Below are 17,163 nucleotides of genomic sequence, written 5' to 3' on the forward strand. Positions count from 1 at the left end.
CAAACCAGCAAAGTGTTTAGCTAGCGTGTTTATATAAAGTAAACATGTTTGAATTTATTTTGAAAAACATCCTGGTGCCAGCAGTCATCCTAAAGATCACTTTCCTCTCTCTCAGTAAGGCTTATAGGAAGAAGGAATTGTTTTCCTATTGGCTTGTTGACAGTAAGTTTTTATTATTGTAATTATTATTATTTTTTTAAAACTAAGGAATATGCTACAGGGTGATATTTAGCAAGTTGAATGTTTTTGATGTTGGAAACATAATAGTTACTGCAGCTATTTTATGCTAAACTGCTAAGCAATTCCTCTCATGTATACACAGTTGCTGTGGTTTTGGTCTCCACCAAATTATGAGGGGTGGGTGGGGGAAGAAAAGAGATTTTATTTTAATTTTTTTTTTAAAGCTACAAAGTATTTATTTATCATCTTCCAACCGAGAATATACAAGTTCTTTACTAGTATCTTAATGACCTGTATCCATGACATACGAAGTCTTGTCCCTGTTTTACTCATGGGAAGATAGAAATGTAGACGACTGAGGTGTTTTACCCATGAGGATGGGGAGTACATTAGGGTGAGCAGCTGCTGAAGTATAACAACAGAGGCATAGCTGAATATTGGAGGCTGGCAGGATGACTATGCATCTGCCTTCAGGAAGGTGGCCAAGGAAATGTAGACGTGCCTCAATGAAGGTTTCTTCTAACCGCTCTTGAGAACAGCATCCACGTGATGGAGTGAAGCTGGGCATCTGCCAGGCTTCTTATGGGTCTTCTGCTGCCCTTGTTGAGCTTGGTGCTGGCTTGTGATTACCACCCAAATTAGCTGATTTAAAGCTAGCTCATGTATCTGTGCATTACACAGAGGAGTGTAAGCATATCCTAGGTCCTGTAGTTAGCAGCATCTGTAATGGAGGGAACAATTGAGTAAAAACAATGTCCTCTGCTCCACATAGCACAGTATGTAAATACTGCTTTGGATTTTTGTTAATTCCCTAAAATTTACCATTTCTCTCCTACTCTGGTGCATGTGTGATTCTTTCATAAGTGTGGTTTTTATCCTATCAGCAAAATCATAGCAGATTCCTGGTGATATTTCTCCCTTTTCCAAAGTGCTTGTTCACAGTTGTTTAATAATGATCCTTTCATGGTCGTGCACTGATTATTTTTAGTCATCAAAAATGGACATCGTCAGATTTTTTAAAGTTTTTACATTAGATTCTGTGTTGTTGAAACTTCCCTGTGGATTGGTTCTTGGGACCCATAATTGAGGTCCTGTAGCTGTGATTTCAATGGCTCCATGAGGGTGTCTGGCTGTCATCATAGCAGGGAAAAGGAGGCATTGGGGTCAGGGGGTGTTCCTGGTTTTGTAATAAATTCTCAGCCTGACTTGAGGCTATTCATCATGTTAAGAAAAGGTTTTAGCTGTTCCCTTCAGAATACTGACATCAATTAAGTTATCCATACATCATTCCAGCATTAAGGCTTTATTAGAGCTGTGGTTCCTAGGTTTTGCTCCAGATGTCGGTGCTATGATGGTCCTCAAAACCAAGACTCATTTACACCTGCTGTCCTGGATTCTAGTAACCAATGTGCTTTTGTTGATTTCAGCACGTTCTTCACTTACTGAAGGTGTGGTTCTCTTTGTGGCTTATTCACATTTAAATAAATCTGTGTGTAGGTGGTGATATGAGCGTGTAGGTGACTGGTAAAGGACCAGTTGTATCTTCTCCACCTGTCTTAGTGAGCTTGCCTGAGATAGGGGTGGACCTACCTAATGATGACAAGCAGCTATTTGCCAACACTTGGTGAACGGAATCAGTCTGTGGAGTTGGTTTGCAGATGCTGCATGAGCCCTCTGATCTTACAGAAGCTGAGAAATCATAGCCCAGTGCCAAACAGCTCTTGTGGCTACAAGAATAGGGCCTTACGCCATACCTCTGGGTAATCACCAGTAGCTCCTTCTCCCCTGCAGACCCTGTTTAGCAGCTACTAGCCTGATGTCTGCTTTTTTTCACTAAAGTGGCAGTTCAGCACCACACAGCATTGAACCTTGTGGGTAATTCTCTGAGCTCCCGTAGTCGAACAAGACTTCTCAGGAAGGACTCTGCCTCTCAGAGGGTCAGCCCAGGGACATGCCTTTTGCCCAAAGCTGAGTTTTTGACAGCGGGACATGCTCTGCTGCGTATCAGCCAGCTTGCTGGCAGAAGGTACGTGTGCATTTCACTCCTCTGCTGGCTATTCGTGTTTCACGGCGCACGCTATCCTTTATCCCTGTAAATGTCAGAGGGACGTGCCGTAGGGCTCCCGCGCCGTTGACGTCAGTGGCACTGCTCACAGCTCGCTGGTGGCTTTACGTGGATGCCTGCAACAGCAGCTTCTGCGTGGTGTCTTTTTGGAGGAGTGACCCATCAGGGCTTGTTAGTCTTTGGCTTATCTTGTGTGTTGACTCTTAGTAATTACTCCCAGCAATTGCCCTTCTGTCTCAGGGTTGTCAGTATGTTTCATGAACACGTGCATACCCTTCAAACAAGCCAAAGTAAAACTAGTATTGTTAAGGGACCAATTATATGGCAACCCAGACCTTGTGCTCCATTGACCCGCTGTTCTTTTTTGAACCACTTGTGCTTTCCTATTAGCTCATGCATCCTCTTTTAATGACACTTTATATGGATTATTAGCATGTGTTACTGACGCTGTGTGTAGTCTAATGAAGCAACAACAGCCAAGGTGCAAAGTGTCTCCTGCGGATTAATGAGGTCTTGAAAGAAGGTGACTTTGCACTGTGAAAAGAAAGACTATCCAGTTGAATCACTTATTTATCACCTAGATATGACTCTTACTAGTGCCATTCTTGATAGGAGAGAAAAAAAATCAAGTGCATGAAAATGCAAGAGAATAATATTTGTTTGAGGGAATCTATGTTTAAATCTGACAGTTTTTTAAAATGATTATACATTGCTAGATATTTAGAAACAGTTAAATTGTTTGAATTAACGGCCAACACTTCTAGAACTGCATAAACTTACATAGTGCTGGTGCATCTGTAGTTTTAGACTAGCCTATTAATAGTTACTTTCCTGATTGTTGAAATTTTACTTTCCTAATCCTTGGAAATCTTTTTTTTTTTTTCCTTTTTTTTTTTTTGCCATAGGGTTGGAGAATCTCAGCTTGGTTTTGGCTGTGGTTTTATATCTCTGCATCACACTATAAATAACTGGTAGTGGTTAGAGACTGTCTTTTGAAAAAGCGTTTAATTTTTGGTCTTGAGAGATGATCTGTGCCTTAAAGCTGTAAGCTGAGGAATCTCACTATCTCCATTATTAAGGCTTCATTTTTTAGATAGTGGAAAAGTGTTTCAATGCTTTCTGGTAATGTAATACTTTGAGGTAGCTGGAGCTTTCTGTGTGCTGTATATTTTATCTGTTTACCATTTAATAGTCTGACCCCATTCAGAAAACATTTCAGACTGCATATCGTTTATATTATTAATGGCAGTATTGATTTATAAGATCAACTTTAAAAAATGACTTGCTGTTTTACAAGAAAACCATCAAAAGGATTAATGTGCTTTCCTTTTGTACATCTACTCTTCTATCCATTGGAAATGAGGATCAAGTCAAATGTCTTTGGATTATCATCCTTGCTCTAAGGAACTGTTTATAATTGCGTACCCTGATAAAGGCATGGTCTTTTTATTTGGGGGAATAGATACACTGATGTTGCATTACCTGCAGATGTGGAATGATTACTCCCTGATGTTAACGTAGAGATTGCCTATGGCTAGGCAATAAAAGCATGCTTTATTTGCTTTTTTCCTTAATCTGCATGCAGAATCGATATAGGTGATATAGGAGAATAAAGCAAAGACATAGGAGAGAACCTTGTTGCTTTTTGGAGCAGGGTGTTATTCTACTATTTATTAAAGCTGCATGAAACAATATAAAGTGTTGATGTTTATGAGAAGCGTTGTTTATAAAAGTAAATGTTTTCCCCACCCTTCTACCACCATGACTAAGATACTTTACACTTTTTAAATTTTATTTTCCTTCCTATAAACATTTCTTCCCCTCCTTTCTTTCCCCCACCCTGACATTATGTAGTTGATTTAATTCTCTAGATTGCTTTCCTCAAGCTCTAACTTGAGTTCATTTTGTTATGTGGTGACCACAGTTATGGATGACGCTCCCCCTGGCACACAGGAGTACATTATGTTACGGCAAGATTCGATCCAATCTGCGGAATTAAAGAAAAAAGAGTCCCCTTTTCGTGCTAAGTGTCACGAAATCTTCTGCTGCCCACTGAAGCAAGTGCACCTCAAAGAGAACACAGAGCCCGAAGGTTTGTGGCACTATGGATCCATGTTCTGTTTGTTTCTATTATTTTTATTTTTCCATGTATGTCCCTAGAGTGTGCTGTGTGTTTTCCAGCCTGTGTCAGTGTAGTGCAACTGATGCAGGAAGCGTGATGCGCTCCATGTCCCCCTTTGCTTGCCTGTTAGTGTCTGATTCGGCTACCACGGGACACTATAATGTAAGCCATGTACGGTATCATTCTAGACAAGAAGTAAAGTGACGCTGCTTTTTCTTAAATAAAGTTTGTTTCAGCTCTCATCATTACACACTGCCCTTTTTTTGGCTGCCAAAAGTTGCTTGCTACTTAAACGGCATCAATTCCTAGTTGGTTCTTTCCAGTAACATTTCTGAAGCTGCACTCTGCTGAAAATATGGCACTTAGACTCAGATTCGGCTTGTCCCCAACACCTTTCACTCCATAAGGCTTCTGCATAGCGCTAGAGAATGCTCATGACAGCTGTACGTCAGTGAAGCAGGATGAAGTTTGTATGTAATGCACGCCTGGTTGCGTTTTGGAAAATGAAATGCATGCAGAGCAGAAAAAAATAAGTAGAATGTTTTCCTTTTCAGATAAAGCAAAGGTATGGTGTCTTCTAATGCTGTGTTTACTAATATGAAATTACTAATGAGGTATCTGTATCTTTAACTTGTTTGTCTAGTGTACATAAGATTAAGCTATTTTAAATTATATTTTTTAATATTTTCTCTTATTGTTCCATACGTGTGTTGCATTACTGCCTCATATTCCACATGGTAAGCCTTCTACTTTTTGCATAAGCTCCAGTATCTGCCAAGACAAATAATGCTACTGCTGGTAGATTTATTTTAAGATGAAATATTCAGGGCTGGATTCTGCCACAATTGAGTCTGCAGGAATGGCAAAGTGAGCAGGTTGGAGTCCTTCCTCACAAATCACTTGTATTATTCTCTCTGTAATGATGGGCATCAGTTGCTGAGCTGTCACTATTAGCCCAAAATATTTCAGTCAATTGCTTTCTCCTGTTACATACCCCAAATTTAGCATGAATGTTCCTTGCACCACTTCTGGGAGATCTGTGTCTTTTTAAGTATTTTATTAAAACAGCATTTCTTTCTCATCTCACCAGAATTATGAAGTCTGACATAAACACTGGTGTAAGGTGTGGGGAGAGGTTTTTTGTTTCAGTGATGATATAACTGAATATTAAAATTGGGTTTTGAAACCACGAAGTCTAATTCTTCTCTCAGTTCTGGGACTGACTCGATAGGAGTTGTGATTTCATAATTCTGAACTCAATAAACATGAAGGAAAGGTGAATCCCATAGCACTCTTCTGGATTAGCAAATGTAGTGAATTTCCTAATATCTGTCAGGGTTTGTGTTGTTCATGAGTAAATTATGAGCCCAGAACTGTTCATGTCAAGCTCCTCTAGGAAGATGATGACAGCTGAGCTACTAGAGGTGCTCAGCATCCTCGGCAAGTGATATTTGGTGAAAAGAAAGATTCCATGTGAGCCATAAAAAGAAGGGCCCTAAACTTGGCATCATTGACTCACATGCTGTATTTCAATTTTTCCTTGTGCTCCTGTGTAACTCCAGCAGAAGCTGATGGTCATTTCAGTGGAACTTATACTGGGAGCTGGATTCCTGCTGGGAACTAGCTCTTAGCTAAGTCTGATCGTTGTCAGTGAATACATCAACAATTTACACACTAATGACATGTTCAAGAGGAACAAGGGAAGCGGAGGTATGCTGGGCCTTTTATCTCCAGAGTGTGAGTCTCCTGGGGGCATGGTTTGGTTCCATGTTGAGGAATTCGGGATCTGCTGGGAGAAGCTTGCAAGGTGCAGGCTCTGAGTGAAGACCTGGGGAGCATCAGTTCTGCCGTATTGTCGCCTGGAAGCCAACAGTTGCTCTTCTTAGATTCTCCATAAATCTACATACTGTCTCTCTCCAACAACAGCTGTGTTACTCCTTCCTCCGTGACATATGGTATTGTTAATCATTCTTACTGAAAATGTTTAGTTCTAAGAGGAAAGCTTTTCATCTTTTACTGCAGTATACAGGGATGAATGTCTCTTCCCCTTCCCCTTTTTATCCCTCGTCCTCTCTTCCAGGAATTTTGCATTACTAGACAGGGCACAAGAAGCTATGGCCATATTGACTTGTCCCACAGCCATCTGAGTTGATGGGAATTCATAGGGGTATCAATTTTTATTGTTGCATGATTTCTATATGTGTTTCTGTGAAAGATGTTGCCTCTAGCATGAGAGGGAAAATATATGTTTAGGAGTCCTTTTAGCCTCTGTTGCAGCTTAAATTGCCCTGGACTGCATTGGTCTTTTTCTTCAAAATCTGTGAATTGCCTGGCAATGGTGTTAGACCCGCTGAAAGACTGATGTGTGTCATCCTCAGTGGTTTGTTGGCAAGCTTGAAAAATTTTGAGTATGAAATGATCTGAACTGTGCTTTCAGTGCAAACACTAAAGCAGTCCGTTGAAGTTAGTGGAGTGGCTGAAACAAAGCCTACCTGAATACCTTCTAGTGTGAACCCAGCAGTTAACAGCTCAATTGTGCTGTGAGGATGAATGGAAATAAATGTTTAAACTTGTTACTGTAGCATAATTTACACATTTTTGAAGGTACTGGAAAGTATGGCAACTAAGAAGCTATTAGGAAAGCTCTCTGAGTAAAATGTCATAATGGAAGTTTTATGGAAAATTGCAGACTTGAAAGACTCTGCAGAGTATAAAAATGTACCTTTTTTATCTGCTGAGTAATGACATGGGAACACATAGTAAATCCTGCATGTTTCTAACTTTGCAACTCTTTGCCTAACTATTTCATTTAGATGATGGATTTCTACTCTGCACTTTTTAACCACTTTTATACAGGGTTAATGCTTGGGGAGCCTCATTTATCACTTCAGGATTTGAACCCCCTAGGCATGTGTGATGATACCAGGTAAAAGATTTTCCTGGCTTTTTGTAGAAGTGTTTGGGGGATGTTCTACTATTTGCCGAAAGACTTAAATACCACCTCACCCCGGTGTCTGAACCAGGTGGCCCATCATTTCTCATATCTCAGGCCCATTTCTAAAAGCAAGAGAAGGAATGGAAAATTAGATCCATGTTTCCTAAATTAATCTGTCTTGGTTTCTTGTTCTTTTCCTGACACCCTACCTGCCTGCTTGCAATGTCATCATTTTTCACAGCAACCATATGCCTCAAACACACCTTAGCAGAATAGGTCCAGGGCCAGTACATTTGATATCAACCTGGAGGACACATAGAAGGTCCTTGGTCCAGTAACTATAGCAAGGACAGTCTTTTTTTAAGTGGTAGATGTGGAAGGAAGGAGGAGAACAATAGGAAATCACAACAATATTATCTTCCCAAAATGTGGAAATTTCTGTTTGGGTCCGGTGCCAGCAGGGTGATGTCTGTCAGTCTGGATCGCAGTTCCGATAGGATGCTGCCTTTCCTAATGCTATGGGAAACTTTGGACTAAGTTAAAAGATGAACTGCTGCTTTATTCTGCATCATTCCAGCTTTGTTTTGTCAAAGTCATTCTACAGTTTACAATGTTGTGGATCTCTCAAATGCAATAAAACAAGCGGACCTGACATCCTTACCTGGATGCTAGGTCCTGTGGGCATTGTGCATTGTTTACAATTACATCCAAGCAGCAGCAAAATACTGGGTGTTTTTGTAGCTTCCCTCAAGCCAGGAATACACTGCTAGCAGGAGAAGGGCCATCTGAAGTACGTTTTGCAGCTATTTGTTCTCTTAAATAGTTTAAACATAAGCTGCTGCTATCTGTATAAAACATGGTTACATAAAAAGAAGTCTTCTCCTGGAAAACTAATTTGAGTTGTATTATTACATCCAGAGGAGGGAATATAATGAGAGAAGTGTTTTTTAAAAACACCCATTGGTTAGTCACAGTCACATAATCAAGAGTCTTGGCCTCTTGCCCACAGTTCTGTGTTCATGTGGGATTTTTTTGCCCTTTTTTTTTTTTTTTTTTTTGGTAACATTTAGTCTCCCTCCAGGCATACATAACCTTTTTACACAGAAAAGCAGACGAGCAAAATATATATTGGGGATGGGGAGAGGGAAATCTGGGATAGCAGCTGGTAATGAGGAAAGGCAGCTTTCTTCAACCAACAGGAAACCTGATTAGATAGAAAATGTTAAGGATGCTAATGTGAAACAAGCAGCTTTGCGGTTGCCCTTGACAATGGCTTGTTATCTTCATCTCTAGCAATGGGATGACTGGCAGAGCCAGTCCCGGGGGCGAGGAAAAGGTAGGACATTGAAGCACATTATGTGGGAGGCTGGCTCTTCCACCTACTCCATGTGCACACATGGTTTTGTCACCAGCAGAAATTCAGAGCCTTTATGTTGTCATACTGAATGTGCCTTTGGTGCTCCAAGCATCATGTCACCACTGATAGTACTGTTACTTGGCACCCTAATTATACACTTTTCTTCTAGACCAAATCAGTCCTGTTAGCCCAGCTCCCTCATTTAATTATGTTAATGCATGTGCATTTCTGCATTTTAGAGGAGAAAAACAGAGAAGAAGGGGGAGGAGAACCTGTATTTGAAATCATGGAGAACTGTGAGAGGTTTTTAAACTTTACATATTGTTCAGAACTGAAAAAGACTTTGTATTCCAGTGGGGAATAATAGAGATGAGCCATGTGAAACATAGGTACAGCCGCCTGTGCCAGTCGTGTCTGAGATGTTCAGACCCAGCACACTTGGCTGTGAGACACCAGCGAGGAGGTTCAGCATCTGCACTGTGGGTGCATTCAGCCTCAGATTTAATACGGACCAAGAGCCGCATGAAAGGAACTCACTAGTTCATTGAATAGGGGCTCCTACTAGGTTATATGATCCTATTTAGAAACTTTATTAGGGTTATGGTCCCTTGATACTAATTAATCACATTTTGTAATCTTCCATGATGTTTTTCATCATGTCTTCTGCTTTCAGTGGAGGTGAAAAGTGAAGAATTGGTATCTCATTTGCCAAGCCTCTTGCCAACAGGAGTATTTAACCCTTACCTGCTGCAGCTAAGCTGTCTGGCCTGGAGCAGTTCATCCCAGGGAGGGAAGAAGGAGGGCAGGCAGTCTGCTATTGCCTGGTGTTGGGCCCTGCAGCCCTCAGTGCTCTCATCATCACCCTTTTCCTCAGCAAAACCTTGTTCTTGACTCTGCTTTTGCCCGCACCTCTCAGGTCCTCCTGTGGGGAACGTGAAGGTTTCACCTTGCCCTGCTCCAGAGTCCTGGCACTGGCAAGAAAGAGCAATGAGCAATGCCTGAGCCTTGTCCAACGCTAAATGAAAGTAAGCTCTAAATCCTGCCTGTCTGGATACACATGGAGTTGCTGCAGCTATGGGACCATATCTGTAGTGAAGGATGATCTAAAGGGAGTGACACAGACCACAAAAGCCAAAGGTCTGAAGCTGCCACTGTTATAATGGCTTTTTCCCCCCAAAGAGAAATCGACTTTGACTTGAGTGATTAAATGATAACCTTCTATTTCAGGGCATTGGGAGGCAGTGGTGACAATTGCACTCTTATTTTCTTCAGATGCTTAGTACATAAAGCAGAATAGCTCAGTCCTGTAAGTGGCTGAGCCCTCTTGCCCTGATCCTCCAAAGCCTTTAAGCACACGATTAACTTTAAACATGTGAGTGCTCCTAGCAGAGTCAAACGGGTTGGGATGTATTTAATGAGCTTACCTGAACGCAGTCTGGGCCTGGCTCGGGTTCAGGCTCAGACAGTGCAAATCCAGAGTAATTCCACTGAAATCCAAGATTTACTCGATATTTACTTGTCTGTAAATGAGATCAGAACCCCCTCATAGAGTTTAATTTGATTTCTTCTTTTCTTCCTCCTTTAGGAGTTTATATGGTCCTTATTGCCATAATGATTCATGATTGAACATGCATGTCATCATAGCACTCCTGTGCAGTAGGGAAATTTAATGTTTCCTATTATAAAGAGGGAAGTGAAGGACTTGATTCTCAAAACTATTTGAGCATCTCATCAGCATCGGTAACAATAACACTGCCTACTGAATCAGCTGAGCACTAGGGACTTAACTATTATCTTTGGAAAATTCTGGGGTGTGACACTTCTAGCCATGCGGAAATATAGCAGAGTTGGGAATTCAACATTTTTCCATGGACTTTAACTTAGAATCTGAGTTTTTCGTCCTTCTCTTCAGCAGCAACTCTGCAGCAGCCTGTGCCGGCTGAACTGCTGGCTGCCTCCAGCCTTCCCTTCCTCTCACCTCCCACCACGTGCTTGTGCGTTGACCCGTGCTTCGGCAAGCTCCGCTACCAAACGCCTTCTTTTCTCACCATGTGAGGTAAGGAGTGGCTCAGTACTAGGTGAGCCCAGTGCCAGCCGTGGCAGGAGGAGTGGGGTGGCATGGTGAGGGACAGGAGCAGCCAGTGTTAGCAAGTAATGCATGAATAGCGACAGGTTATTAGGCTCCTATTTCAGCTTTACCCTAAACTGTTATCCTCTACTACTTCTTTAATTTTCTGCACCTTATTTACTTTTCACCAAGTACTTGGTTCTATGCTTGGTGTTTGCACATCCAGCTGTGTGCTACCTTATAAAAAACCATCTCTTTTTAAGGTGGATGGACATGATTTAAAGAGTAAGGTGGTGATTCACTGTTTAAAATCCTGAGCAGAAGGCATCTAATTGTTGATAAAACTTTTCTATCAGCAGGTACTACAATGATTACAAAGTGTGTATTGAGGAAGGCATTTGAGGTTTTGAAGAAAAGTCACTGAATGTAGCATTTCAAATGGCTTGCAAATGTCTTTTGTTCCTGAATTCACATATACCTGTCCCTCACAGGACATAGTGCAAGAGCTTTCCTTAGGGCTTTACTTAGCTCCTGAGAAGCTTGGAGATCAGTGTTACACGCAGCCATGATTCCTGCATCCTATTGATTTGCTTTGCTAATTCCTTTTAACTAATACACTTGCCGGGTTATTCCTACCTACCAGAAAAATAAGGATTACAGCTGGAAGATCCGTCTCACTGTGTGCACACACCTCTCAGTCCAGGAAATAGTGTGCACACCTTAGTCTGTTTGTCAGACTCAAATCTTTAGAGTGATGTGGCTGGAGGAAATGAAGATAAAATATAAAGAATAAAGGTAGCCCAGACACCCTCTTTCTGATAGAAGAAAAATTTCAAACTTAACAGTGCCACTCCTCTTTCCAGGCTGCTGCCCAGGCCAGCAGCTTACAGAGGGAGAAGTCAGCTTATGTCTGGCATTGATGGACCAATGCTCACCCTGCAGTCGCTTCTTACCCAGCACTCTTCAGGGGAGCTGTTATTTAAGTCATAGTTCCTGCAGACTATGTCCTTTGATTAAACCTGCAGTTATAAAGTACCTTTGTGTGTACACCTGTTAGTGAATCCCTAGTCCCTTTTGGACTGTGTTCTTTTTTTCTGCTAGACACTTTCTTTAGTGCCCAGATGTTTCCTGACCTCTGTAAAGCGTGGTCAGATTTCAACCTTCTAGTCAGTGCTGATTTTCCAGCATATGCAGACTTGCCTTTCTGGGTGACTGTCCTCATGGGGTCATCAAGTGGGTGGTCCCAAGTCTATAGGTAATAGATATACCAGGAGAGGCACTAAGAGTCCTCACAGTACTTTTATCTACCGTCTCACCAGGCCACAAGTAACAAATTGGAAATTAAGTGTTTGTTGAACTGGGTTTTCCTGGTGGAAGAATTCAAAGGTGCAGCTGTAATTGTGAATTGTGTAATTGTTAGCCAAATTTGCATCGGAGAAGTTTAAGTAAATAATGGCATTAGGAGCAGTTTTAGCACTTTTATTTCAAGACAATGGGTTTTAATTCTCAAGCTGGAGCTGGCCTCACCACTGAACAGGTCATGGCAACCTAAAGAGAACTCTTATCTCTTACCTTACCTGTGTACTCTTCGAGGCAAATTTTTTATCAATGCCTTTTGCTATTTTGCTGTCATCTCAGAATAAATATTCGCTATGGAGACAGTATCTGCTACTTAGCATATCTGAAGTAGGACATTTAGACCAAATGAGTCACACTGATATTCTTTTCTCATCTCATCTGTGAAAGACGCTTTGAGAGCTTCAAAGAGTGCTCCTTCTATGGAGGAAGGCCTTTGTCTTGCTACTTTTTCATTCCATGACTCTCCTGAGAAAGCATCAGACTTCACTCTTCAATCTGTCCTCATTTTAAATAAGAAGATGTAGGTCTTTATTAATAATGAAGGTTTTTCTTTGTACCTTATTCAGCTACATGGCCCGTCATAATTATTGCATGACCCTTTATCAGTGGTAACGTTTATAGTATTTAAATACTGGCCTTTGGGTAGAGAGCACGCCAAATTTTTCATGCTGTTCTAGGTTAGGGCAACTCTGGATACAAGGAATTGTTAAACTTTTTAGCTATCACTGGAAAGTTGTTTCCTTTCCCAAGGCAGTCACTTACAAAAGTATTTAGGCATGTCTACATGGTGCAGCAGAGCATACTGCAGAGATCCCCTAGCTACCGTCCCACATCTATGCAGCCAGTGTAGCACTATGCAATGGTGTTAGTTATCTCAGGGATAATTAGCTGGAGTAACTCACAGTGTTATGCTGCAGCATGTCTATAGTTTCCAGTTCCAGGGTTAGCTCAGCCCATGTCTAACTCAGGGGTTTCTGCTCTTCATTCCATCAGCAGTTTGGGCCTTCAGCAGCTGATACCTCTGAGTGCACAAAAGTGAAGCCGCAACAAACGGCAAGGTTAATCAGAAAGTCTAGCAGACTCCTTACCTCTAGGATTATCTGGAAAAGAAGAATAACTCAGTCTTACTTCGAACTCATCTGGTCTCCATGTGCTCCCTCAACTCTGTGTTTTTCTCTCATGCTTCTGCTTGTTCGGGATACTGCTCTGGCAGAGCTGTGGATGCTTTCAGAACAAAGCTGAAGAATTTTCACAACAGTGCATTTTATTTCAAGTATGTGGTGAGCACGCTATGCAGTAATGTGAGTTAGTGTTCTTTTATGATTGCATAAGCAATTAACTTTTGTTGATAGTACTTTTGTCTCTATTTTTGTTCTCTTTTTAACTGTCCTGACCTGTAAAGCTAAAGAAACTGAAGAAGCTTTACCCAGACCTCAGTGAGCACAACAGAGGTCCAAAGATTGCAAAAGGCCAGAGTTTTCCTAGAACACTTACGTAAAATTATTGAATGCTTTTTCAGTAGTATCTGAGTATTTGGGAAAAAGTCAGTGCTCAGACTGTTTTATATTCAGTTTTTTGCCTACTGGTATCTATCTACAGGGTTTTCCTGCTGTGTACAAGTTCTTTGATTTTGCTTACATGCTTAAAAAAAACCCAGCTTTTGTAGGACAGTGCAAAATATTTGCACATCTTCTTTTAAGCCAGCTCTTGTCCTCCAGGACAGAAAGGTGTACTGTCAAGCAATGGTGTTCAGGAAGACTGAACAGGTGATTGCTGGGTTTTGATCCCAGTGTGGATGTTTGTTTCCTTCTGCCATGTGTTTGAAAACACTGAGACAGATCTTTTTTTTCTGAAAGACTGAGATTACAGAGAGGTAGGTTAAACCCTAAAGATTACAAGGGACATAAACCTGCAAAGGTTCCGACCTGCAGAGGTGTATCCAGCACATGGCTGTACATCCTCTTCAAGTGACACAATGTTCCTTGAACTCCTGCTGTAAAGAAAATGATGGTGCATTTTGGAAACAAGGAGAAATCCTTTCTCAGGCATCTTGGATACTCCTGATCTGAAGCTGTATGCCACAGTTTTCAAGTGTGTTAAATAATTCTTGCATGTTAATTTAGCAAGAAAAAAAATGAAGAATATATACAACTTACTACACAACAAGTCTTTTGGTACCAGCTGTCTTTCACGCTTGACATTTCCACATTACACAACAGTCCCTTCTACAGAGGTTATTGGTGCAGCTGTGTTAGTTCTCACTATTCTACACTATCTGGTCAAATTCAGCTCTCACAACAGAATAAAAATCTAATGGCCACTCTTTGGATTTGTGCCAGCATCATTAAGCCAGATTTTAATTTGTTTTGTGTGGCCCTTGGCATAGAGAAGTCAGAAGAGCACCGGTGTATAGCGTAGTGACTGAGTGTAAAGTTACGCAAATATCTAAGCATCTTGATTGTTTTGCTGGAGCACCATACAGAAGACAAATAAAGTGGCCCAACCCTGCTTCCTCTTAATTGCTCTGACTAAGGTTTGGGCTTCTTAATAAATATTTTCTAAATAACAGCTTAACCTTTCTCCTTATGCTTGGTTTTCCTTCTTGTTACAATACACCTGTTTCAGGGATTTTTTTCCTTGGATCTTCATTCCTTAGCTGTGTTTCTTGCAGCCTTTATGAGAAGGTTACAGGCTTAGCTAGCCCTAGGGCCTCACATCCTTAGAGGAAGAAACTAAGAGGTTTACTATAGAGGGTGGAGACGTATCTATGCCCCCAAATCAGCAGAACTTACTCCATACAGCAAGCTGGTACTTTAGCATCCATTGAAGATGTATCAATAAACTGTCATGAGACTTCTCAGGGCATGGAGGGCTCTGGTGCCAGTAAACTGTGGGCTGGTGACTTCAGGAATAGGGGTGTTTTCACTCGTATCTCCTACCTGCACTCATGGACATCATTGGTTTGGAAGCTTTACCCACGTTGACTTCAATGTTGTGAAGACAGATGGGGCTGCAGAAAAAGAGTCAGCCGTGAAGATCATCTGCAGGACAAGGATCTGAGACTGCAGTGAATGGGGTGCTAAGTTTTCCGTCTTTTGAAAAAGGCATTAACAGCATCAACCACATTTGTGGTAACTGTCAGTCTGTTCTCTAAACCTGCCTTTCCTCTGAACAGTCATACGGTTTTTCATTTCTGCAACAGGTGATGCCAAATATGACACTTAATTGCAAGAGTTGTTAAAAATGTAGAGTTTATTTCAGATGTGCACCTTTGCTTAATTGGTGCCTGCTCCTGTTTCTCTTCCTCTGCAACTCCAGCTTGTTTGAGTCAGTAGTTGAAGACCGAGTTTTGCTCTCTAGTTGCTCTTACCTCGGGTGAGTATAATCATTCTCTCATTTCAGGCAAGTGGCAAAGCTGACATCAAATATTGCTAGTGTGTCTCAAATATTGTTAGTAGAAAATGTTTAAGCTTCACATAGGATGTTCCCTTGTAGTGATGAGCTATCACCATTAACCCAGTAGAGTTCATATGGCTGGCCTTTTTATGATAAATTTAGATTAAATACACTGTAAAAACAGTAGTAAGCAAAAATTTGAATGGGACTTGAGCTGCCAAATGCAAGTAAGTGGTTTCTTAAATCACCTGGCTATTAAATTAGATAAATGTAAAAATGGCAAGAAATTTTGCTGGTCTTTGTACTAATAACAAAGGAGCATGTTTAGGAAATTACTACTTTAACTGAAAAGAATTTCATGTAGTGCATTTAATAATATGTGCAGTGAAATGTACAGTCAGTATGATATGGTTCTGGATATATTAAAAAATGCAGTGCTAGTTATTTCAAATTTGAGGGATGCTCTCAGTCAAAACAAGCTTTCCTGCTGGTGCTCAAGAACATATTCTTTATGATATGCAGTCGCTGCTCAAGTGGAAGTTATTTATTCTCTAAAATTCAGATGCTCTGCTTCAAAAATTCCTTTGCCCCTTGATAGTTTCCCTCCTAATAACAGACAAGGAGGGTATTTAAAATCACTTGTCTGCTAGGTTGCTGAGCCAGCTACCTTCAAGGCATGCTGATTAGCCTTGAGGAAGACTAAGCAGATCGCCAAAAGGTTCCTGAATTAATGTGAACTCCTCCTCTTTAAAAGTGATGACCTTCTAACCAAAAATTAGTAGGTTGTTTTAAAGGATGGCAATTTCTCCTGTGGACGTTCCTCTTGGCTGCTTGTTCTTTGGCACACTAAGGTACATGCTTTCCTAAGGATACCTGTTCTGTGTGTTAATAATATTTCTTTCAAATTCAGAATACAAGAGAACATTCTTCCGCACATAATGGCAGCAGATGCTCAGCTTGTACAGGCTGGTACCATTTGGAGCCCTGAGAGCTCTGATGAGTTGATAGGTCATGTCCGCTGAAGACACTTTTGAAGATAAATGTACTTTTTGTTTGCTGAAAAACACTTCTATTCCCCATTCCAATTAATTTTAATTTGAAAGCAAGTTGCAAATAACTGTGGACTAATCATAAGGATGAAAGATGGGTTGAATAGGGTGGCAAACAATGACAGGAGAATGGGTATAAAGAGCAGCAAGGGGGAGTGGGCAGTTTTTGAACCATAAAGCTTCATGGTACTGAGGAAGAGAGGTTGAAGTGGGAGAAGGTGAGTCCGACGATGGGGAAGAAAAGTCTGCTAGGAGAGTGGTTAAGAAGCTGGTGGTATGGACAGGTGAGCAGGGTACTTTTGGATGAGCTTGTTGGCTGCAGGTGAGATCCAAAATTGAAAAAGGATCCCTGAGCTCCAACAAAGTTAGAAGGCTACTGCATTAGAGAAGAGTTGGAAGCCCCTTCTGGATGGAAACCTGAAAGTGAGAGAAAAGACCTGGAAAGGACAGAGATCTCCAAAGAAAAACAGACTAGTTACTCAGCTGCAACTTTGTTTTGAGTAACATCATCTTTATTATGCCAACGCTGCCAGAGAGACATATGGTCTCTTCTCCTTGGGTTGTTCTGCCTCACCCTGTGAAGACTGGACCCCATGAACTGACCAGCCAGACGCACAAAGCACAGCAGCTTC

At 41.2% G+C, this 17,163-nt stretch overlaps 1 protein-coding gene across 1 annotated transcript in view; it reads left to right on the forward strand.

The window, feature by feature from the left end:
• Positions 1–4,171: 4,171 nt before the first annotated feature.
• Positions 4,172–17,163, forward strand: part of FGF13 (fibroblast growth factor 13) — a 117,017-nt gene continuing 104,025 nt past the window's right edge. Inside the window, exon 1 of the mRNA XM_050901692.1 lies at positions 4,172–4,337. Within this exon, the coding sequence (XP_050757649.1) occupies positions 4,172–4,337 (166 nt within the window). The remainder of the gene's footprint in view (positions 4,338–17,163) is intronic.

This window comes from Gymnogyps californianus, chromosome 9, assembly GCF_018139145.2.
Source record: "Gymnogyps californianus isolate 813 chromosome 9, ASM1813914v2, whole genome shotgun sequence".
In the NCBI taxonomy this organism is placed as follows: Eukaryota; Metazoa; Chordata; class Aves; order Accipitriformes; family Cathartidae; genus Gymnogyps; species Gymnogyps californianus.